Source organism: Clarias gariepinus, chromosome 3, assembly GCF_024256425.1.
Source record: "Clarias gariepinus isolate MV-2021 ecotype Netherlands chromosome 3, CGAR_prim_01v2, whole genome shotgun sequence".
In the NCBI taxonomy this organism is placed as follows: Eukaryota; Metazoa; Chordata; class Actinopteri; order Siluriformes; family Clariidae; genus Clarias; species Clarias gariepinus.
The window spans coordinates 2,955,249-2,980,433 of NC_071102.1; the positions used below are offsets into that span (position 1 = coordinate 2,955,249).

At 38.8% G+C, this 25,185-nt stretch overlaps 1 protein-coding gene across 2 annotated transcripts in view; it reads left to right on the forward strand.

The window, feature by feature from the left end:
• Nucleotides 1–6,831: 6,831 nt before the first annotated feature.
• Nucleotides 6,832–25,185, forward strand: part of rfx7a (regulatory factor X7a) — a 28,286-nt gene continuing 9,932 nt past the window's right edge. The window contains exons 1-5 of one of the 2 annotated variants that reach the window (XM_053492246.1): nucleotides 6,832–7,446; nucleotides 13,195–13,228; nucleotides 21,094–21,188; nucleotides 21,416–21,541; nucleotides 23,462–23,578. In XM_053492246.1, coding sequence (XP_053348221.1) covers nucleotides 7,343–7,446; nucleotides 13,195–13,228; nucleotides 21,094–21,188; nucleotides 21,416–21,541; nucleotides 23,462–23,578 — 476 coding nt within the window. In that variant the 5' untranslated portion in view covers nucleotides 6,832–7,342. The remainder of the gene's footprint in view (nucleotides 7,447–13,194; nucleotides 13,229–21,093; nucleotides 21,189–21,415; nucleotides 21,542–23,461; nucleotides 23,579–25,185) is intronic. The other variant, XM_053492247.1, reaches the window with a different exon arrangement.

Consider the following 25,185-nt stretch of genomic DNA (forward strand, 5'->3'; position numbering starts at 1 on the left):
AGAAAAACGCCTGACGTCATTACATTGCCTCATGAGATTTTGAAAATTCTTTATATGGATAAGCAGGTAAAAGCGGTTGCTAAGTAACGGCGCAACATGAAGCAATGTAATTCTTTATTAATTTATTATTAATAAAGAATTTTTATTAATTTATATAAAGAATTACATTGCTTCATGTTATTTTGCGACTTTCATGTTGTTTAGCGACATAACGCTATGAGCATAATTAAGAGACCTTTAAAAATGCTAATGTTATTTAATATTATATATGAAAAGGTTCCATGACAAGTTTAGCAGGTGTACTATTTCTGACTCCTTAATTCACCCTTCTGCTATGCCAGCCTCGTGTTTTTGTTGCTTCTGTAGTGCGCATGCGCGATCCCTGACTCGCAGCAGGTCTGTTCGATTCCTTTAACTTTGGAGTCGACTTTAATTCTGATTCAGTGTTTGGGAATCAATTAAATTGAATCCAGGAAGTGATTATCCTAGACTCACTTCTTTATTCTCCGTTGTGGAAATAATATCTTGTAAAATAAAAGTGTATTAACAAATAATAATAAAAAACTCTAGGTCTAGGAACCTCTGTAGTTCAACTAGGTATCATGAAGGCCAGCGTTGACCATTGTAATTATTCACATTATTGCGACTAGGACTTTTGGTCAACACTTATACGCTCATTACTAATTAACTGTAACTAAAGTAAATTATTAGTAAATATAAAATATCAAAAAACATTTGGGTTATATAACGAATAGTATATTGAAGTTAATTAGTAGACAATATAATACATTTAAACACACATAATATAAAAGGCAGCATTCACAATTTATCCGTTATAAATCTGTTTATTATATCATTATTACGCTACTAAATCTGATCAAATAACCAAACAAAATTTAACTTTACAACCTTGCAATGATTGTGAGAATATAATACTTACCTGTTTTTGACATTTAAGGCAGAATATTAAACAAAACTCACAATAAAATATTTTCTCACAATCACAGGGTTCAGGCATAATGCGATGTACATGTGACAAACATAGACTTAAAAAGGTAAGATTAACCATATATACTGTATCTTTAATAGCCCACCAATGTTGCTTTTGTAGAATAGACTGAAACTGTTTTGGTATCTCTGTGACTGCAAAATGTTGTTACGTCCCAGTCTAGGGTTGGGCCGTACAGCAAATGATAGGTTCGGGGTTCTATTTGAAACTGTGTGAAAAGAGTATGTAATGGTGTAATATACCGGAAAGAAATAGACAGGCACACCAGCTGGCAAAAAGACCGGGTTTGTATTGCTTTACACAGAGCAAACGAGAATACTGACAACACCAGGATCAGCTTCAGGGTGGACCCAGGCCAAAACAATAAACAAAACGGGTATCTGTATTTTGACAAGCTTATTTACGTAAACAAAACACAAACAAAAAAATACAGATAACTTACCTATCTCCCTAAACCAAAAACAGTGGATAAATTCCCTTTTCCCCAAAACAAATGGCAGCCACACCCCTACTACTGGTGCATGCACAAACATAAAGTGAAATTATTTACAGAAAATATATACAAACAAAACCAAGCAAACAAACCAAAAGGGACAAAGCAATAATCGAAGTCAAAGGGTTGCAATAAAGTCAAAAACCAGGGTACACAAGTCAATATCAAAACACCAAAATAACAACTCTCTCTCTCCAAACAATCAAAACCTCGCCTACACGCCTTCCCGTTCCCGCCTCTCTCTCCGGTTTATAACTGGTCCGCTCGTTGCTGACGTCACTCAGGGCGGAAGTGCACATGTGGAAGGTCAGCCAGCCGCTGGTGTAGTGGCAGTCGAAAAACCTGGAGTGGAATGGGAGCGGAGCCGAACCTGGACACGCTGTAGTGGCAGTCGGAAAACCTGGAGTGGAATCAGGGGCGGAGCGCGACCTGGGCACAATATACACACACACTACAAAGCACAGAAGCATAAACATACACAGCGCGATCAACATGTTGCGGGTTGTAACATTCCCCCCCACACAAATGTGAACTTCTAAGTTCACCTAACTTTTGTTTTACTTGGTATGGCCCACTGAATTTTGGCTTAAGGGAAGAGCCAGGGATGGGCAATAAAGCTAACACTTGCTCTCCTTCACTGAATGAACGGGAGACTGCTTTACGGTCCCACCGAGTTTTCATTTGGTCCTGACATGATTTCAAAGCTTGGCACGCAGTAGCTCTTGCCGATTGCAAGCGCTCCCTGAGAGTACGCACATAGGCTACAATGGATTTTTGTTGGGTAATTGGGGATGGGGCCAACCACTGTTCCTGCAAAACCTTCAAGGGACCACGAATAGAATGACCAAACACAAGCTCTGATGGGCTGAATCCCAAGGATTCTTGTACTGCATCACGAACCGCAAACAACAAGAGAGGAACCCCTTCATCCCAGTCCTTTTTATTTTCCACACAATAAGCACGCAACATTGTTTTAAATGTCTGGTGGAATCGTTCCAAGGCACCTTGTGACTCTGGATGATAAGCACTAGATACCTGATGATCTATTTGCAGTTCTCTGACTACCTGAGAAAACAACCGTGACATAAAGTTAGAGCCCTGATCAGTCTGAAGACACTTGGGAAGACCAAAGGTAGTACAAAATTTAATCAAAGCTTTAATAACCGTCTTTGACTTCAGAGTGCGCATGGGAATAGCTTCTGGATAACGCGTAGCAGCACACATTAGCGTTAACAAATAGCAATTTCCAGAGCCCGTTTTTGGCAGAGGACCAACACAATCAACGATAACCCTCTCAAAGGGTTCAGTTTCAATGGAAATGGGCTTCAAGGGTGCAGGAGGAATGGTTTGATTGGGTTTACCCACGAGTTGACATGTGTGACACGATCTACAGTATTGAGCTACATGTCTCTTCATACCAGGCCATACGAAATATTTTAACGCCCTCAAGTATGTTTTCCGTATGCCTACATGACCAGAACAAGGATGGTCGTGAGCCAACATGAGAACTTCATTGCGAAGTTCTTGAGGGACTACAACCTGATATACATCACTCAAACCATTAGAAGAATGGGGTGGTGACCACTTTCGCATTAAAACTCCATTTTCTAAGAAGTAAGCAATTGGGTGCTTCTCCAGCTCCCCTTTCTCCACCGCAGTCTCAAAACAATGGGTTAGCGAAGGGTCAGCCTTCTGAGCTATCGCCAACTTGGCACGAGTTATGCGAAGTTCGGCATCTGGTTTTGAAGTAGCCTTTGGAACATCAGTAAATGTCACACTGGGGTTAAGCTGAGGCATGCTTTCCTTAATGGTTTCCTCCTGACATAAGAAAGAGTCAGACAAATCTATTACGTCCCCCAATTTCTTTTGCTGAGCACGCGTTAACACACAAGCAGGAAATACTGAAGGAATCTGAGCTTCCAACTCTGGGCAATCCGCAATCGGCTCAGATACAACCTCTGGAAGCGAAAAAATTTGGTTTCCAGCAATATCATTCCCCAGAATGAATGAAATACCACTAACTGGCAACGCTGTACGAACAGCAACTTTAACAAAACCAGAAAAGCTTTTGGTTTCTAAATACAACTTATGCAAAGGTGCCCGAATTACAGTCATACCAATGCCTTGAATTAACACATCACTCCCTAAATAAGAAGCTTCTGAAGAGGGTAATGCATTTTCCAAAATAAATGATTGAGCAGAACCGGTATCCCTCAATATTTTAATGGGGTTTCGTGTTTGACCAGCCCCTAAAGATACATAACCAGAAGATATAAAAGACTCAAACACAGATTCCCCAGTAGACTTAGCCAGCAGCCCTGCAGCATTTACCTTTTTGCTAGCAGGCTGCGAACGAGCCATCTTACGCTGTAACACCGGACAGGAGGCAATTAAGTGACCTTTTTCGTGGCAATAATAACAGTTACGGGATTCAGGCGAAGGACTAACCGGAGAGCGAGCTTGAGCAGTTGGGTTTCGTGACTTCAATTGACGCAAGGAAGAGTTAGTATGAGACAGGGGCATATTAAACACTGTCTTATGAGTTAACACAAACTCATCAGCTAAGACAGCAGCTCTAGACAAAACATCAATCTTCTGTTCATTTAAATACACAACTAGCTGCTCTGGAAGACAAGACTTAAACTCTTCTAGTAGCATCAATTCTTTAAGCTGCTCAAAACTTCTTACATTACTTGCAGAACACCATTTTTCAAAGAGCAAGCATTTCTCACGAGCAAACTCAACAAATGTTTGGCTATTTGGTTTGACCAGATTCCGGAAACTTTGCCTGTATGCTTCAGGTACACGCTCATAGGCACGCAGAACTGCAGCCTTAACCACATCATAATCAAGGCTCTGTTCCAAAGAAAGAGCAGAGCATGCTTCTTGTGCTTTCCCTGTTAATTTACACTGCAGTAACAGTGTCCACAAACTTTTTGGCCATCTTAACGTGGTTGCAATTCTTTCAAACACTGCGAAATAAGAATCAACCTCCTCCTCTCTAAATATAGGCACTAGACCCACATGTCGGCTGACATCAAAAACAGACTGGCTTACCGGCGAGGACTGGAGTGGAGCAAGTGGTGAAGCCAGCGCACTGGAGACATCAGCTCCAACGGGACTGGGGGAAACTGCTGCAGGAGAACCAAACTTTCTTGGCAACGGCACAGGCTTCCGACTCTGAGCAGCCAGCTCAAGCTTCTTCCCCTCAGCGTCCAGCTCCCTTTCCCGAATGCGCAGCAACTGCGTCTCATACTCCTGTCGTTTTATTTTTAAATCCAGTTCCTTCAGTGCCAGTTGCAAGACTGGGTCCACTGAATCGGTCGGGCGTTTAGGTCGAACAGCCCCCAATTCCTCCCCATGCTCTGCTACTGTTCTTGTGTCACCGGCCCTTGGGAGAGGTTGAGTACTCACTCCCTCAGAAACTTCACGCTCAGGTAAGACTTGATCAGCCACAAGTGCCTCATAGATGGTGGCTTTAACCACCTTTTTACTAGCTGACTTGGGAACCAAAATGTTAAAGAAATCAGCTATTAGGAGGAGATCATCCTTTCTACATTTGTCAAACTCCTCTAAATTAGGACAAAGAGTGAACATGGTCAAATCAAATGCCGCCATATTTGGGAAATTATTCACCCCAGCTGAAACTAGAATGCTATCAATGAAAGTCTTGTTTAATAATCCCGGACGAGCCCCCACTTCTGTTACGTCCCAGTCTAGGGTTGGGCCGTACAGCAAATGATAGGTTCGGGGTTCTATTTGAAACTGTGTGAAAAGAGTATGTAATGGTGTAATATACCGGAAAGAAATAGACAGGCACACCAGCTGGCAAAAAGACCGGGTTTGTATTGCTTTACACAGAGCAAACGAGAATACTGACAACACCAGGATCAGCTTCAGGGTGGACCCAGGCCAAAACAATAAACAAAACGGGTATCTGTATTTTGACAAGCTTATTTACGTAAACAAAACACAAACAAAAAAATACAGATAACTTACCTATCTCCCTAAACCAAAAACAGTGGATAAATTCCCTTTTCCCCAAAACAAATGGCAGCCACACCCCTACTACTGGTGCATGCACAAACATAAAGTGAAATTATTTACAGAAAATATATACAAACAAAACCAAGCAAACAAACCAAAAGGGACAAAGCAATAATCGAAGTCAAAGGGTTGCAATAAAGTCAAAAACCAGGGTACACAAGTCAATATCAAAACACCAAAATAACAACTCTCTCTCTCCAAACAATCAAAACCTCGCCTACACGCCTTCCCGTTCCCGCCTCTCTCTCCGGTTTATAACTGGTCCGCTCGTTGCTGACGTCACTCAGGGCGGAAGTGCACATGTGGAAGGTCAGCCAGCCGCTGGTGTAGTGGCAGTCGAAAAACCTGGAGTGGAATGGGAGCGGAGCCGAACCTGGACACGCTGTAGTGGCAGTCGGAAAACCTGGAGTGGAATCAGGGGCGGAGCGCGACCTGGGCACAATATACACACACACTACAAAGCACAGAAGCATAAACATACACAGCGCGATCAACATGTTGCGGGTTGTAACAATGTCCTTTTTCAGATGAAGGACATATATTAAAATATGAAAGATAAAGAGAAAAGTCATAGTCTCTCTCTCTCTCTCTCTCACTCCCTCTCTCTCTGTCTGTATGAAGCTACGCATGGCACTCCTGAGCTGCCAGTGATCCAGACCCCCTCAGTCCTCTAGACCTGTCTCATTCATGCTGAAGCCCCATTTCTGGTTGTATATCTCATCACATGGTCTGCTTAAGATGCGTGTGATGACTGGTGATGGTTCCACTTGACCATGTACTGTACTTGGCTGATGCAGACAGATGTTCTCTGGTGACTTGTGACTGCAGTCAAGGTTCAACATTCAATAATTTTATTTGTCACATACAGTACATGGTTGTACAAGTACAACAGTAGTGAGATGCAATAGGAACACACTCCAGGCTGCAAAAGAAAAACAAAACAAAAAAGGAAAGGAGGGAGGGGCATAAAATAAGGAAAAGATTAAATAAACCATATACAATAAAATGATAAAGAATTTGGTTATACAAAAAAAAAACAGTGCAATTATATTAGATGAAGAAGAAAGATACGGATAAAGTGACTGTGTAAAAGTGACAACGTGCAGAATTTGTCAGTCATTGTCGAGGCTGAGTATTTATTCCCCTTTTTGCCTGGTGCAAAAAGCTATTGTTCAGTCTTTCAGTTTGTGCCCTGAGTGACCGGAGTCTCTTACCAGATGGCAGCCACTAAAACAGTTAATTATTTGGGTGGTGAATGTCTCTAATAGGTGAATGTCTGTTCCCTGGACCTGCATTGTCTGATTATTATATAAAACATTATTATTGAGTTCTTGAAGTTTTTAGTTGCGTACAGTTCACTTTAAAGCATTGGAATCGACTCTCCAGTCTGAACGAATGGACACAGAGAGTCGGTTCTTTCCTGGGAGTCGACTCACTCATTGGTGGTGAGAGAGAAGTGCGCGGTAGCGAGGGGAAATGAAGCCGCTTAAACACGGGGTTTGATTCTCCGTCCTCTGAACGCATGCGTGCTTGTTTTTAAAGCCACATTGGATGGAAATCCGCGCTGAAATCATGAATCAGAAGTGTTTATGTGTCGGGAGCCGGAGCTCCGAGGAGAGGAAGGTCTCACCAGGAGGAGTGTGGTGATGTAGATATTCAGCGCAGCGCTTCGGGGTGCTTTTAGTTTTTATTTATTTATTATTATTATTTTTTATAGATATCAGGTCTTTGGCCTGCGTGGTTGATCGCTTCGTGCTTCCTTCTTCCTCCTCCTCTTCCTCATCATCCTCGTGATGGCTGATGAGCAGCAGCACCTCCAGCCCGGATCTCTGCCTGCTTCAGCACTGCCAGCCTCAGAGAGCAGCGCGCTGCAGCTGAAGATCAAGAGCTCCATCTGGTAAGTCAGGTGAACTTACCTAATGTGTGCCTACAACTGCTTTCAGCTCTGTGGAACTAACCAACTAACTAGTCCCACAATCTCTGATCATTTCATTCATGAGAGTTAGAGATTAATTTATTTGCATTAATGTGTCACCCTATGATTGTAACAGGTGTTATTACCTGTCCTAGGCAATGAATGTCCTTACCTGTGAGTTTTGGTCTCAGTTTACAGGACTGGCTCGTGCTCTCGCCAAGGCGCGCTATGACGTCATAAATATTTATTTGCATATTTATTGATTTCTCCTGCTAAATGTGGATTTTTATACTTCCACTAAATTAAAATACTAAAGATTAGATTAGATGAAATTAGATTTAACTTTAAAGTTATATCTATACTGTTATAATAGTATAATATTAATAATAAATAATAAAGTTATGTTAAAATCAAAAATCATTAATGTAATAGAAACATAGTTTAGTACTCACATCACGTTTAATGTTAAATTGACTTCAGTTCTAAAATAAATACTTCTCAGTCACAATTAAGATATTTAATGTTTACGTGTCTTTTCGCTCCTTTTTCTTTTCTAATCATCCAAGCGGCATCCCCTTTCACAGACATCACTAAATGGCTTATGAGTTTTATTGAATTGTGTAATTGTGTAGTAGTTTCTGGACACGTACTTACTGCCCTCTGATTAATAAAAGTAGATAAATAAATAAATTCCTTCACACAAACAAATCTTCTCTACACATAAAAAAGAAAAATCTTTTTGAAAATGCTATAAAAATCTTTTTGAACGTGATTTATGCCAATTAGGTCTAGTAAGAGATATTTACACATTTGTAAAACATTTTAAGTGTGTGCGGGTTCAGCTGTTTGTAATTTCTGAAGCATTTATATTTATATATTTTACATGACTGAAAAAACATAGAAAATGAAGATTTTTAATTTACTTATGGTTTTGGTTGATGGGAACGATATAAATCACTGACTGGTGTATGGAAACATTGTTAAGGATTAGGGTTATTAATGGGTTATTGGGAACAATGGTGAGCAGTGATTGGTCGTTTGGAAACTTTGGTCATCAGTGATTAGTTTTGGTTCATTGATGACCATTGATTGGTTGTGAGAAACAATAGTGATGATTGTTCTTGTCGTTGTTGTGAACAATGGTATTCAGTGACTGATCACTGGGAACAATGGTGATCAGTGAGGATGTATTGGGATTAATGGTGGAGTGATTAGTTGATTATTGTTTGGTTATTGAGGATAACGGTTACTAGTAATTTGAAATTAAGAACAGTGGGTATAAGTGATTGGTTATTGTGAACAATTGTGATGAGTGATTGGTGGGAACAATGGTGATGAGTGATTTGTTTTTGGGAATTGTGGTGATGAGTGATTGGTTATTGGTAACAATAGAGATTAGTGATTGGTTGTGGGGTATAATGGTGATTAGTGATTGGTTATTAAGGATAAAGGTTATTAGTAATTGGTTATTGAGAACAATGAAGATAAATCAGTGGATATTGGGAGTAATGGTGATGAGAAATTAGATGTTGGGAACAATTGGTATCAGTGGTTAGTTGTTGAGAAACAATGGTGATCAGTGTTTTTTTTTTTAAACAGTGGTGATTAGTGACTGGTCACTTGAAACACATTGCATGCAGGACTACATAAAACACATGTTTGACTGTGTCAAGCAAAAAATACTTGAACTTTTTTAACATTATTTCAACATGGAAGAAGAGTGCTAAAAAATCAACTAAATAAAATTCTAAATGACTGTGATTTTTGTTCCTGTCACTGTGTGACTTTTTTTTTTTTACTTTTCCTGTCAGATATTTGAAGGAACTAATGAATCGTCTCTTAAGCAAAATGTATTATTTAATAGCTAAACTTCTATAAATTGCTAATAAATGACACGTACAGTATCAGCATGAAATGGTTAGATACAAACATATCTCCACATATGCTTTGTGATTGGTCGTTACTAACCATAATGATGATGAGTGACATCATTGAATATCCTTTCAGAAGGACCAATACAGAGAAAAAAACCTTTAACTTAAAGTGTAAAGTAATGTAATTTAATGGATTGCTATTTATTTAAGAGATATCTGTATATGTGTTTTTGTACAGACCATGAGTTGTCAGAGTTTTGTTCGTGAGCACTGGAAGTGTGGGTGTAGTTATTTTTGCAGCCTCCACCCCGTCGCCAGCAAGCAGCAGCAGCTCTGGTTTCACATGTCGAGACATGCTGTCAGTGTACAGCTGTTTAATGCTTCCAGGACAACACACACTCGCCGTCCATTCAGTCTTTTACGTCAGGATCGTAACTCAGCACAATACTGTAATTCGTACTCGACAATACAATGTTGAAACTGTAAACAAAAATATACATTATGTTTTTTTTCCCAAATATTGAAATTGTGACTTGGCATGTACAGTGAAATGAGTATTTATTCTGCCTCTTGAAGGAGGAGAATGTGTGTGTGTACTGTGGTGTGTTAACACAGGATTTCCTAAAGGTGTATTTCCTCTAGAGTTTGTGGAGGTCTTCCAGATTGACTCCAACTTATAACTTATTTTTATTTTTACAGGACTTTTTAATAGAATATAATTGTAACCTTTGAAAGAGTAATTAAGTGAAAATTTTTACCCCTGTTCAGGGGCAGTTAAAGGTCAGCTAAAGCCCCTGTGTTAATCGATAGCCTCGTTTCACATTTGGCACTCTGGCACGTTCGCCCCTGTGTGCCGGGGCATGAGGGGTCACTCAACACGTTCTTCACGGTCCTGAAAGAAACTATGGAAAATACAAGGCACCATGCCAGGTCACCTCTACACACGTCTACACACTTATAGACATCTCCACACACCTCTATACACCTCTACACACTTATACACACTGATACATACCTCTACACATGTCTACACACTTATTTCTACATACTTATACACATTTATACACATCTCCACACACTGATACACGTCTGCACACCTTTACACACTTATACACATCTTTACACACCTCCACCTCTTTATACACATCTATACACCTCTACCTGTACACCTCTATATATCTTTACATCTCTCTATATGTCCAACTTGTCACGTCCATCTTATAAAGTCTAGATATGTAAGTGTGCGCTGTGCATGAGGCTTTGTTTATTAAAAAGAAATGAGGCTGAAAGTATAATTTGTGCACATGAGAAAAGTGTTTATTACTTAGGAATGGGCCCAAATGTAACACCACACAGCAGTTTATTCTGCACTATGATGGTTTAACTCGTTGGGAGAGATCGGTATGGATCATGGATCAACTTAGATTAATTACACCAACAGAAGGAACCATTTAACCAGAATAAACTCCACACTGACGTCAAATATGCAGTGTTCCCCTGAAACAAACACATTACACACCAAGAAGTCACATAACATGGGCTTGGGTGTGGGAAGTACAGCCATAGGAGCACAACTGTAGTTTTGTTGTCCAGAGCACGCCACACCAGCAGGAAGAGAAACACCGCTAACAGTAACATCATATTGGCCAATCAGGAGCCTAAAAAAAGTTCACCAAGTACGTCACATTCACATTATGATGCTAAAGACAGGAGATACAGCACAAAAATATCTCTTTTTTTCTTTTCAAACTGAAAACAGTGTCCTTAAATATCTTCTCCATGGAAGTTTTCCAAGTTTTCCAAAAAGTAATTGTTGGGCGTATGTGTGTGGACGAAAGGCCAACAGGCAAGCCCAGGCAGTCTTGTCAAATTGTCATTTTTCATATTCTTAAAGAGCAACGCCTGTGCCCACAGCTCTCTTATTGGACAACCACATAAGTGCAACCTAAAAGACGCTTTCGGATTAAACGCTTACTTACTAACAAGTAGAATGCTGATGCATAATAAGCATGAAGTAGCCTACTGAGCATCCTGCATACCTGATTGCCAGGACATAGACTCCACTTGTCCTGTGTCCCCTAGCTGCTGATTTGTCCTCACTCCTCAAGGGTGTAGGCTGGGCATAAGAATAGATTTGATGTCACACTGTTGTTCAGGAAAAGAGAAGTAATTCCCTAAGAAAGACTCCCAGTGCGATAAAGACACACCATGGAGCAGTCGCTGTGGGAAACATGTCGCTTTAGGGTCGTAGCTGCACCAGCCCAAGTTAACAAGGATGTCTTGAATGCAAGAGCTTGTTGCATTGTTCGAAAGTGGTACAGGGACAGATTACTATTCTTTTTTTACACTCTTGGAACTAATCAACCATCAAGCAGATCTTTTATATCTTTAGTATTTATCTTCTGTATGGGAAGTATGCACATAATTCTATTTAAAACACATTTGAAACTTTTTTCTATTTAAGTCTATTTATGCACCGTATGTTACCTTTAAACATGTAGAGATGCACAGTAAGTTACAGAAGACCACTGGATGGTACATTTTTTACCAAATACCATTGATTGGTCACCCTAGCAACAAGGATAAGTACAGTATATAGTGCCTTTATTTTTGACAATTTAACCCATACATACACAACCCAGAGCCAAAACTATTGAGGAAAGAAGTGAATTCTCTGACTAATCCTATTGCATGGTGGTTTTACATTTACAACTTTACCTGCAATTATCTCCTATTTTTTAGCCTGACAGGCAAAGAAAAATTCAGAAAAAAAATATCTTATACAAGACAGTTAGTATTGACCAAGCCACCTGATTGGACAAGAGGCATTCTATAAGTGATGTTAATAGACAGTAGTAGCACTGGTATGTTTAACTACATGTATCACTACTATTTACACTAACTGTGGGTCCCAGCATGAAAGTAGGTCTGTTCGGTCTGCAGTACTGAGGAGAGAGCAGCTGAGAGCCAAAACCCACATTCACAGAAGCTCAGTTTGACTGCTTAATCATTGCTTCTAAGTTGTTCCGAAATGCATCAGAACCGACAGTGTTCTCTTTTCTATGGCTACAAAGCTAACAAGCTTATAACACAAGGTTAAATCCCAAATCCCTTTATAACCCCTAATCAAGGACACTACTTGGTGTGTGGACCAAGGGATTGTAAACCCTTTGCAGAGCAAAATAACTTGTTAAATAAAGAACAAATTATCATCTATCAATTATTAATAATGTTTGTGGAACTGTTGTATAAAAGCAATATCACAAGTGAGGTCATGCTGCTGTACAGAATATACGTACTAGTGCCGTAAGACCACATCACATCTCATTAAAGGCATATAAAGACATTTACAAAGAATTGTGAAGCGTGAAAGGAAGTAATCATTGTACAGTAGTAGTCATTACTGTGTCTGGTGAGTGTACTTAGCTAGAACAGTTAGTTTCTAAATGCAAATGATCTGGGAGTGATGACAGGTGGGAATAAGCCATTAATAAATCAGGGAAAACAAAAACAGTTGGTGACTCTTAAACCACATCGCCTGACTCAATAAACTCTATATACTTTCTACACTCATGTCCACCTGTCTTGCTATGTTAACCCATGTTGCATTCCACATCTGTATATAGCTTGTATAGAGTCCATACTGGTTCATACTGGTTCCATACGGCGACTCTTTTTCTGTTCCAGCACATGTTCCAGTGATTATATATCGATGTGACTTTGCCAGGGTTAGACTGGCGTCCAAGAGCATATTTCACATGCCACTGGTTTATTAATAAATTTGGCTTTCAGTGTTTCTCCTGTTACGCTTGCATCATTACTAATATAATTTTTCTTTCTCTCTTTTTTCCCCCAGCAAATCTGTGCAGTCGAAGGTCGACACCATTTTGGTGAGTTTTCCTGATTTTCACATTATGCTAAACTTTTAAAGCAAATGCATTCATTTAGGCATTCATCTATTCAATTCAGTTATATTTATACAGCGCTTTTAACCATGATCCTTGTCACGAAGCACCTTTACAAAATAAAAAAAAAAAATAGGGAACTTAATTTAAAAAATATGAGGAAATATGTGTAAATCATAATTATCAGATTGTCCCTAATGAGCAGGCCGAGGGGGGAGGTGAAAAGGAAAAACCCGCTGAGATGGCAATAGGAAGAAACCTTGAGAGGAACCAGACTCAACAGGGAACCCATCCCCATTTGGGTGATAACAGATAGCAGGGATTGATCTGCAGTCATACTGTGTGTTAGGAGGCTGGAGGTATTAATAAGGAGTTAATATGGAGTAGGTACAGTCCTAAACTATTGAGTGACGTTGCAGTCACAAGCCATCAGAGAACAGCTGTCTACATCAGCCAAGTACAAGACATGGTCAAGTGGAACCATCCCCAGTCACCACACGCATCCCAAGCAGACCATCGACGAGATCTCTAACCAGAAACGGGGGACCAGGATGAGCCAGACAGGTCCAGAAGGCAGTGGGAATCTGGATCACTGTCAACTCAGAAGCACCATGTGTGGCTCAACAGAGAGAGAGAGAGAGAAAGAGAGAGATAGCAGTTGGGTCACAGTCACATGTATAAGGTGAATGTATATTTAGTGCAGAGTGGAATCGGGGACTCCGGCAGGACTAACTATGACAGCATAACTAAAAGTGAGAGCCAGAAGAAAACACAGACATGAGGGCTCCCCAGGGAGTAAAGCAGCCAGTCACTCCACTGTCAACAAACCTGAGTGATAAGTGAGATCAGGGAAGACAGCACCTAAACATACCAGTTAAGAGAAGAAAAATTGTCTAATACAGCTTCTCAGTTGACCTTTAAATAGTCTAACATAAAAGGTTTGTAACATATGCAATTTAAATGTGAGGAAAACCAGAGTTAAAACTTTATAAATAGAAATAAAACAACTCATGATCTACAGTAATTGCCTCTGTTTCTCCTTTATTCACTGTAACCAACCATTGTAGCATTAAGATATTGTACAACTAACTAAAAGAAGTAGAGCAAGTCTACTGAAGAAAAAGAAATGTTTAACTTCAAATTTATTAGGGAACAGATTAAGTGAATGAGTCATGGCTCAAAACCCAAAACCCTCCATCTAACCATTATACTGTGCATACGTACGTGCATTTATCATGTCTGGGTTTCACCCTTAAGTAAAGATGGACATGTGCCGCTTTCGGCAGGAGGACAAAACCACCTGTCTGCCATCATATCACTGCTTTTCTTTTAACCTACCTTCTCCTCAACTTACATATCAAAGATAAACAACATCATCTGCATCAACCCTGTGCGGTTTTTGCCAAAAAAAGGTTTTAGAATAATCATGTGACTCGTGTCTGGACCAAGTGATGGTCTGCATATTGGGTACTTTTGGTACCTTGCCAAGAAGGTTTAAACCAAATTCAGCCACTGTACTTGATTTTGGTGCCTCTTGTTTGGCCAAAAAGAAGAGAACATGTGAGTCCTTTAGAACTTTTACAGCACTGTCTAATAAAGAAGCTCTGTATCTGTGTGTGTATGTGTGTGTGTTTATCTAAAATAGGCAGCATGTCTGGCTCCGAGACGTCTGCACCCAGGGGGAATTTTATTTATTTTTTAACCCCCAATAAAGCTGTACGCAGCCAGTGGGAAATAAGTTTAGGCTTTCAGGACTTAATGTAGAGACAAGCAGCAAAGAGATGAAACATCACATTAATTAGAATTACTAAGGTGAGGAGAAAGAGGAGACGTGGACAGGTGAGCCATACAGTCATCACGAGCATGATAGGTAACGGTTTGAGTTCACCCCCTGTTACATTTGCATAAAATGTGATCCTGAAACTGAATTCTGAACATGAGTCCTGCATCACCATCATGCAGATTCCAATCATACAAAACAATTTGTTCACAGTGTGGTTTTTCATTCAGAAAAAGTGCTTTTCAGATTTAAGGCCTTGATGCGGGTGGGGTAAAGCACCACTGGAGAGTGTGTATGAAGTGTGTGAATAAACTGACAGGAGTCCAAAACACTGTGCTCACTGTGGACCGTAAGTCACATTTGGAATAGGTTTTTCCAGCCTCGTAAATACGGTTGTGATGAGGCCACAGCTCAAACCGTTATTGTTTACAGGTTATTTGTACGAATAAGAAGTAAAAATAGACTAATGGACATTTTGACACATCAGTCTTATCAACAGGATCACAGTAGAATGAATAGAGATGCCAGTTTAAACCGGCTGTTAACTAGGTGATTTCAGCGGCGCAATATGGACGCAATATCACTATAAATAGAGGATTCAGCACAACGCACTGGGATTCGGTGTACACAAACTAGATCTGTGACGCAAAGTACAACGAAACCTCAGGTTGCGAGTAACATGGTTTGCGAGTGTTACGCAAGACAAGCAAAGATTTTTAATACATTTTGACTTGAAAAACGAACAAGTCTTGGTTTACGAGTACTGAGTATTATGTATCACGCATGCACTTCTTGTTTTTAAATTGTTTTATTTTTACTTTACAGCAGTAATTCCGTCAGTTTGTCGCTCAATCGAGTGTCATTAGAGAGATTTCTTGTTTATTTTTCCGATAAAACACTGTTGTGTGCGCACATGTGTGTGAAAAGAGTGGAGGAAAGGTAACTGTAAGACAGGGAGAGGGGAGGGGCTCCTTACTTTAGCTTCACACACACACACACACACACACATACACAGCGCCTGCGCACAAATGGAAAGACTTATCTGTCAGGATTTATTTTTGCTTTTTTTAAAAGGTAAAGTGCAGGCTAATTTGTTTTATTTTTACTTTATATTTTGTGATAATTATTTTTATGTATTTATTTTTTGGGCTGTGAAACGAATAATTTGAGTTTAACATTATTTCTAATGGGAAAATTCAATTTGATTTAGGAGTTGAAACACAAGCCCGCTTCCGGAATGAATTATGCTTGTAATCCACGGTTCATACAGGACTGTGCAAAAGTTCTAACCCCCTTATTTGTTCATATTTTGTTTCCAAAGAGTTTTGTATTTTTTTATCTAATTTTAAGGAATAGTTCTGCAGGCCTCCCGAAGGTCTCTCATTTACAGTTCAGTCCCTGTACTTGAGCAGTTTCAGAGGAATGTTTTTTGTGACAATAAAAAAAATAGTGACCCATGAATCATTCAAGCATAAAAAGAACATAGCTTAAGACATGAACCAGTGAGAAACAGGTGCAGATGATGATCAGGCCGGTGATTAGTATACAGGTGATGCTGAATTAGGTTGCTACTGAGGCTGTTCCATAAACAACCAATTTTTAAATTCTATCTTTAGGTAATTTGCAGCCTGTTACAGTAAAACATTTGTTTCCAGTTTCTTTAAGAATTTAGTACACGACTGTATGTATTATTATAAACAGTTCATTAGGATCAATAGCAAAAGTTTTCTTTATAACACAACCTTTCATGAACCTGTTAAATCTCTTTTTGTACACCAATACTCTAGATATTTACACTAGTAATTACTTTTTAATACAAAATCACAAGTCCTATAAATATTGGATTAGTTTATCAAATGGAAGTCTGTAATAGCTACCTTTTTTTTTTTACCTGTGATAAAAAAGAACAGCGGGGTCAAACCTTATCCAAAAAAGGCCAGCGTGGGTGCAGGCTTTCATTCCAGCCAGGTTGGGAAAAGCCTCATAATGACTGAAAATGACTGAGAGCTAATAATGACTAAACAGAACATTTGGAATCACTTGTGGTTTCTGATTGGCTGAAATGAAAGCCCTCATCCATACTGGCCCTTTCTGAATAAGATTTGACCCCCCCTGTTCTAGAGGGTGTTATTTCCTATGAAACCAGATGTTTGTGTCACATAATCATATGATCATGATCATGTTCCTGTCACAAAAATGCCATCCAGGCAGTAGAAATAGAGAAGAGATGCAGCTCTCATTCCACTTTGAGGAAATAGAGCAAGTTCAGAATCATAGATTTTACAGTCTGTTAAGCAGATTCTTTTTTGTTTCACAATCCAGGAAGTATTTGAGCAATTCTATGTAAAGGTCAAGATTACTGATGGGGGAAAAACAGGAATAATTCCTAGGGTTCTTTCCAAACCATACTGAAACACTAAATGTCCTCCAGGGTCGAGGGTTCAAATCCCGCTTTCAGTTCAGTGTGTGTGAAGTTTGCAGGTTCTCCCCATGTTTGGTGGGTTTCCTCTGGTTGATTCGGTTTCCTCCTACAGTTCTAGTAGGCTAATTGGTGTTTCCAAATTGTCCGTGCTGTGTGGGTGTGCATGGTTGTGCCCTGTGATTGGACTGGCAACCCGTCCAGGATGTACCACACCTAGTATCTGAGTCCCCTGGGATAGGCTCCAGGCTTCCCGTGACAGGATAAGCACTATAGAGAATAGAGTGAGTGATTCAGACACTTCACTTCAATGAAAACCAACAGGAAAACTTCACATCCGTAACGCCGGTTTAGCTAAAATCCTTTACTCCAAAAATGACAAGAATTTTCTAATCTACACTTTTTGTGTTTAGTCAAGTCTCTTTCATGGCACAAGTGTAAAAATCCATAGCGCTGGTAAAAAACCTGTACTCTTTCATTATATTAAATGTTGTGGTAATAAATTCACTGAAACTTTGCTACTCCATGAGCAAAAGGTTGTTGTTTTTTTATGGAAGAAAAAAGGGAAGTGGTAGCTCTGTGGTTGAGATGTTGGACGACTGACTGCAAGGTTACAATCTCAACACCAGCAAGCTGCCAATGTTGGGTACTTTAACCTTCAACTGCTCAGATGGATAATGAGATAAATGTCTGTCTCCCTGGATCAGGGCGTTTGCCATAAACATTAGTCAATTACCATCCATAACACATGAACCGCTCATTAATTTTCTGAGGGACTGGCACTGATACACCTGCTATGAGATGAAATGTGGCAACTAATGCCAGGTAACATAACAAAAAAAACATGAACGTGGAATGAAATGATCTCATGTTTAAGAACAATGTGTTAGTATCTCCTGACCCAGAGGATCTGCGCTTCTACCGGTTTGATGCTGATGTTTTATTTTTCAGCACTCGATTAATAGCAGGTCTTTATTATACAGAGTTGTGGAGTGTGAGGGTGTGTCCTTCTGCTCGGGCTGGATGTAGAGAAACAAGTCGAGAGAGACAGACTCTATGTGTGTGTGTGGGTGCGGGTGTGTGTACGCGCACTACCTTTTACTCAGACAGAATTTAAATCAGCTCTGCTGCACCCTACCATCTTTCAGATTCCCTTTGAAGACAAGCAAAGTCGAGAGAGAGGACGAAGATGTAGAGACGGCCTCTACATTTTTAATGCCACTACAAACCTCTGTGTGTGTGTGTGTGTGTTTGTGTGTGTGAGTGAGAGAGAGAGGGGGGGGGGAGAGAGAGACAGATAAAGATAAAGAGGGATAACAGTTCATTTCCTCAGGCTGAATTGTGTGTGTGTGTGTGTGTGTGTGTGTGTGTGTTTTAAAGACAGGATTTTTTTCCAGCTTTTTATCTACAATGACTTTGTTTATACTCTGTTTGTTCCTGATATTTTGATCTCAAACTTTAGGCAATAAAGGTTTCCATAAGCAGTGAGTTTTTTTCTATTTACAGAACATGGCTTTAAAAATAATTTGAGCTCTTAACTGTTGATATCTGGAGAAGCGTTCTGTAGAGAGAGAGAGAGGGAGATAGTCTCAGTCTTGGAGTAAGGGTCTCTTCCTATAATATCTTACATGAGTGGAGAGAATCAGATCCGATTCTTTTGGTCATCAGTAACCTTTTGCTATCCATTACAATCCTGCAAATTTTTGTCCTGGCTGTCAAACACAATGTTCTACTTTAGACACTTAGACAAGGATAATAAGTTGCATTCAGGATGTAACTCACTGACGTTAAATTAGCTGCCACTTTTAGAACAGTCAAGTTAGAAACTGAAAAAAGAAGTTGTGATTTGTATAACATTTACATTTAGGCATTTGGCAGACGCTCTTATCCAGAGCGACTTACTTTTTTTTTTCTTATTACACATCCGAGCAGTTAAAGGTTAAGGGCCTTGCTCAGGGGCCCAACAGTGGCAACTTGGTGGTTGTGGAGTTTGAACCTGGGATCTTCCGAACAGTAGTCCAATGCCTTAACCACTAAGCTTAACCCTGACCTCTATGTCCTAGTATAACCTGGACAAAGGTACAATTATACACCACATTCACAGTTTAAGAATTTAACTCTTTTAAATTTAATAGAGGTTTAAACTGTATAATTCTCAAACTATGATATATAACTTCAACTTTTCTTTCTTTGAAACTTTTAGTTACCCTCATTTTGATGATCATATTTTGTGTCATTTATTAATATAGTTTAGGTTTACTTTTGCGAGTAGAGTAAGTAAAGTAAAGAATTAAAATTGTAAAAAATAAAGTGTGGTAATTTTATCCTACTTTTAAAAAATTAAATACAATTAAAAAAAATTATAAATTAACCCACCAAGGTTATCCTCACCATATAAGATTTTATAGGCCTCCGAGTGGCGCAGTGGTTAAGCGCTCGCCCTATCATCCGGAGATCGCTGGTTCGAACCCCGGGTGATGCTGTTTTCCTCTCACAGCCGGAGGCACAGAGAGAGCTGATTGGCCGAGCTCTCTCAGGGGGGAGGGATGAGAGGTACTTGTGCTCCCACATTAATCACGGCTCTACAGCCAATCAGGGGCGTCTGTGAGCTCGCGCACACGGAAGGAGCGGCTAGCGCTTTCCTCCGAGTGTGTTACTCCGCCCCTAACGGTGCGTGAGCGAGCAGTTCGAAAAGATGCGGTCGGCTCGCGTCACGTGGTTCGGAGGAAACACGGGATAGCTTTCGTCCTCCCGACTGAGTGGTTGTAGTAGCCTTGATGGGTGTGGGAGCCTCCTAGTGACGGGGAGGAATTGGCCACGACTAGATTGGGGAGAAAATCGGGGAAAAAAGAATTGGACAGGACTAAATTTATAAAAAAACAAAACAAAAAAAAAAAACATATAGATTTTAAGTATTACTTATATTATGTTATAATTGATATGATAATATGATTAATATTAGTTTAAATGTACATGTTTATTAATAATATAATGAATTAATTATAATAAAAAATATATATTTTGCATGTCATAATTTTATTTTTGCTTCAATCCTTAAAACCTAAAGGATTTTTAGCCATTTTCTTTTTTCTTAAAATAATTATAAATACAGGCTTGGCGGCACGCTGGCTTAGTGGTTAGCATTGACACCTTGCACCTCCAGTGTCCGAGTTCAATACCTGGCCAGTTTAATTGCCACCTCTCTGTGGATGAAGTTGGCATGTTCTCCCTGTGCTTGTTGGGTTTCCTCCCACAGTACCCCACCTTGTGCCCTAAGTCTCCTGGGATAGGCTCCAGGCCCCCTGCGTCCCCGTGTATAAAGCGGTATAGATGATGAGTGAGTAAGTAATATACAGGCTTTGGGATTGCGCAATATAGAGTGTCATTCTTTTTCCTCACAAACTTTGGCAATATGATTTAATTTATGAATATGAATAATCATCAATTCTATAATCTACAGTATGATCTATCATATAGATATCACATAATTATCACATAATATCTATTATATTGATGGTCATCAATACTAAATCTACAGTGTGTTATAAAAAGACATATCCCCCAAAAAATAGAAGACTTTTCTTTTTCTATTTCTCTAGGGTTAACGTCCTTTGCTTTTTTTCTCTTTCTTTTTTCTCTGTCTTTCTTTAGCAAGATGTGGAGAGGTTCACAGACATCGAGAAACTTTACCTCTACCTCAGGCTGCCCTCGGGGCCCAGCAGCAGCAGCAGCAGCAGCGAAAAAATGTAAGTGTTTTAAGGTCGGACACACAAAATTTCACATTGTGATGTTCACAAACACTCAGTGTGGGCGTTCTTAGGTCCTGATAAAAGATGTGGGTGTAGCACAAGATGCCTGGCATTTAAAACCTTGTTACCATGTAATACCTGGTGCATGTGTGTGGTTTAGGACATGATGTCTGTTAGGTAGAACTGCATAAAAACATAAAGCAGCGATTATTTTTTACCTTCAGCAGCGAGCAGAGCTGTGTGTCTTCGAGCCGGATGCAGCAGATGCACGCATTCAGTTGGATTCGGAATCACCTGGAAGAGCACACGGACACCTCGCTCCCCAAACAGGAAGTCTTCGATGAGTACAAGTGAGTTGATGAGTTGAGATATCTCAGTGATACTTAAAGATATTTCTAAAATACCCAACATCAAGATGTATAATGTACAGAACTGGAAACAGTGTTAAAAATTTGATGTGAATTGATTGGAAAAAAAAAATTAACCTTAAAAAAAGTATAAAAAAGAAACTTTGAAAAACTTTAAAAGGTAGGTCAAACTTTACCAATTATTATTACATTTATACTGAACAGCTGAAACATAAATGGGAGTCGTGGGGAAATCTGGTTCCAGCTGGTTCAATCTGCAAGCTTCATTAGTGCTGCTTGTGAAGCGAAGCACCACTATTGTTATCTCACAGGCTTATTATTATTTTTCTTCTTTTTTTTCTCCTTCTTCCGTACAAAAGTTTTGCGCGTAACTAGTCCCGCATCGTTTGTCGTAGACCCATGAATGAGGTGTCAAATCGGGCGGCTAATTTGGGAATGGCGTGCTATGACTTTTCTATGGGGTGGGCAATTAACTGCCCCAAAAAGTCCCATAGACTTAACATTGGGACCACCGTCAGCTGTGTCATCAGCTATATCTATAACATGGCAAGCATCGCTCACATTTTCTTCAGGAAATGTACCTCTCTAGTTTGTTCTGCATTTTCAAAGTAATATTTAAAATGTACACACATATAAATTAACACACAGAGGAGCAATAAATCACTACTGGTCTTCAGAAAGCCGTCAGACCCCAGAGCGTTAAAAAAAATTTTTTGAAGCTTTTAGTAGAATAATTAAAATTTAATCTCTAGAACACCAACTATATATGACCAATTTAATAACTTACACTATAGTTTTTAATAAAAAAAATGCTTGGTCAACATGACAGTCAAAACTTTCAAAAAGAAATTCAAATGAAATTAACTACTGAATATTTAAAAAATTTCAAATTTGGTACAGATTAACATTGGACCTTTAAAAAAAGGTGAAATTAGTTTTTAACTTGTACATTGATTTAAATTAATAATTAATGACAATAATATAGTTTGTCATAGATTAGTAATAAACACTGAATGGTAATTATAATTACTGTATTTTATAATTATCTAAACCTATTATTAAATCTGAACCTAAAAACATTCATAATAACTTATAAATTATAAACTTCATAATAAAATTTATAATTCCAAAACCTAAATGTAAATGACTAATAAACCTTTAAAACACTTTTAAAATAGGTATAATTGTTAAATTAATAATTTATTAATATTCTATCTGTTTGAAAAACAGTTTATTTTATCTGTTAGATTTTTATCTGTACATTTTACACTTAACACTTTTTTACAATAGAAAGCTAAAAACATCAAATCAGCTGCTTACAGGGTTTGTAATTGTAAATAAAAGACTATTAATATTATTATAGCACAATGTTAATATTATATTATCATAGTTCTAAAAAGGTGCTTTGCACCTCCAGGGTCCGGGTTCTCCCGGCCAGGCTTGATTTCCGTCTCTGTGTGCATGGAGTTTGCATGTTATCCCCGTGCTTGGTGGGTTTCCTTCGGATACTCCGGTTTCCTCCCACAGTCCAAAGATATGCAGGTTAGGCTAATTGGTGTTTCCAAATTGCCAGTAGTGTGTGAATGAGTGTGTGTGTCCTGCGATGGATTGGCGCCCTGTCCAAACTGTACCCGGCCTCATGCCCTAAGCCTCCTGGGATAGGCTCCAGGTCCCTGCGGCCCTGAATACAGGATAAAGCGGTATAGACGATGAGTGAGTGAGTGAGTGTCTCTATTAGACAAGGTCCCAAATATGTGTCTTCTTTTATTTTATCTTTATATCCCTTTCGAATCTTACATAAGTCATCATATTTGTTGATGCATTTAATTTTGATTATGATTATATTGTCCTTTTTTTACTCTGTATTAATTTTAAACTGAGTGACGTGCTGTGTTTTTCCAGGAGCTACTGTGACAATCTGGGCTATCACGCTCTCAGTGCTGCCGACTTTGGAAAAATCATGAAGAACGTTTTTCCCAACATGAAGGCGCGCCGGCTCGGCATGAGGGGCAAATCCAAATATCCTTCTCTGGAACTGTTTGTTACGATCCTTTTGAACTCTCAGACATCTGTTGTTGTAGTTCATGCTCCTCCTAAATATAGATCAGGAAAATCTGAAAAAAGTAGACGCGCTGCTGCTGGACAGAGTGGCAGCAGGAATGTGCCTGACCTTCAGGAAATGTTCTACATTGCAGCTCTTCTTTCACACATTGCATTTCAGATATTATTTATACCTTTTTTTAAAAAACAACAACAACAACAACAACAAAGGATCCATTACAGTCCCTGTCTTATTGTAATGCGTGGTTTTATCATTAGAACACCAGTGAACAGATTCGTCGGGATTAACGCCAGGGTTAAAAGTGCATACGCAAATACGGACTATTTATATTTTCTCAGTGGTGCTGTTCCAAAATAACACTAGTTTGTTGATGATGGTTGTCACAGTAACGGAAATCTAATACACTTAGCAATCCCCTTCAACCCACCCTCATTACGAAATCAAATCCATCTTCATATCAGCACAGGACATTTCGACCTTTCCTTTCGGTGAAGACCATACACAATTCCACTTTTCCGCTTTTTCATTCTGCAGTTGACCATTTCTGACCACTTCACATAGGAATAACATATAGTATGACCGATAATGAATCTGTCAACATCAAGCAAATTATTTTGAAAAGGACAAAGTATTTTGCAGTAAAGCTGTTCATGTCAGATAGGAGGTAACGTGTAAGTTATCTAACGTGTTAGATAACTGCTCATTAATGTTATGAATACCTTAAAAGAATGTGTTAATAAAGAATTATCACAGAGGCTTTTAAAAATATAAAAAAAACAAATAAATATATCCAGTATATGATAATTAATTAACAACCTTTTAAGAAAGGTGTTAAAAAGCAGCAAATAAATTAATTACTTAATAATAAATTAAAACTTATTTATAAAAAGTACACTAATAATACAAAAGCTAAAAAAATACAATTATAACATAAAAATATAGATGTGAGATAAAACAAAAAATGTAAGCAGTATACATTATATAACGGTGAATATTTATTGCTCTGCAATGTGGGACAAACTAAAAACTAGTTTCTTGCCTTTTCAGGAAAAGGAGCAGTCAGAGCAAGCAGTCATCACATCGGTTTGGTTTATTACTGTTTACTACTTTTTATGGTAGGCTTTAAGTAGGATTTCTTAATTTCGCTTAATTTCTATATTTTTTTATTTATCTTTACAGCAGTTCTTTACATGTGCCTAAGACTTTTGTACAGTATGTACCATGCATGCAATCTGACCTGTGTGTTCCCAAATGCTGGTTTTGTCAGCCAGTAGAAAGCATGAAGTAGGGGTCCAAAATATGTTTTTCTTAAAATAAAGTGAAAAAACAAAAATAGTAAAAAAAAATTAATAAAAATAAGCATAAGACCAGGGAAACAAATGAACATAATACAAAGTGAGCCATCTCAACCTTAAAATTTTTAAAATTCTTAAAATTATGTTAGTATTTGCACAAATGCTTTCCTGATCTTGTTACCAATCTAAACCACTCGATTAATCTGAATCAAATTTAGCTGCCTTAACTACTACATTTTTAAAATAAAGCAGTTTAGTGAAGATACAAG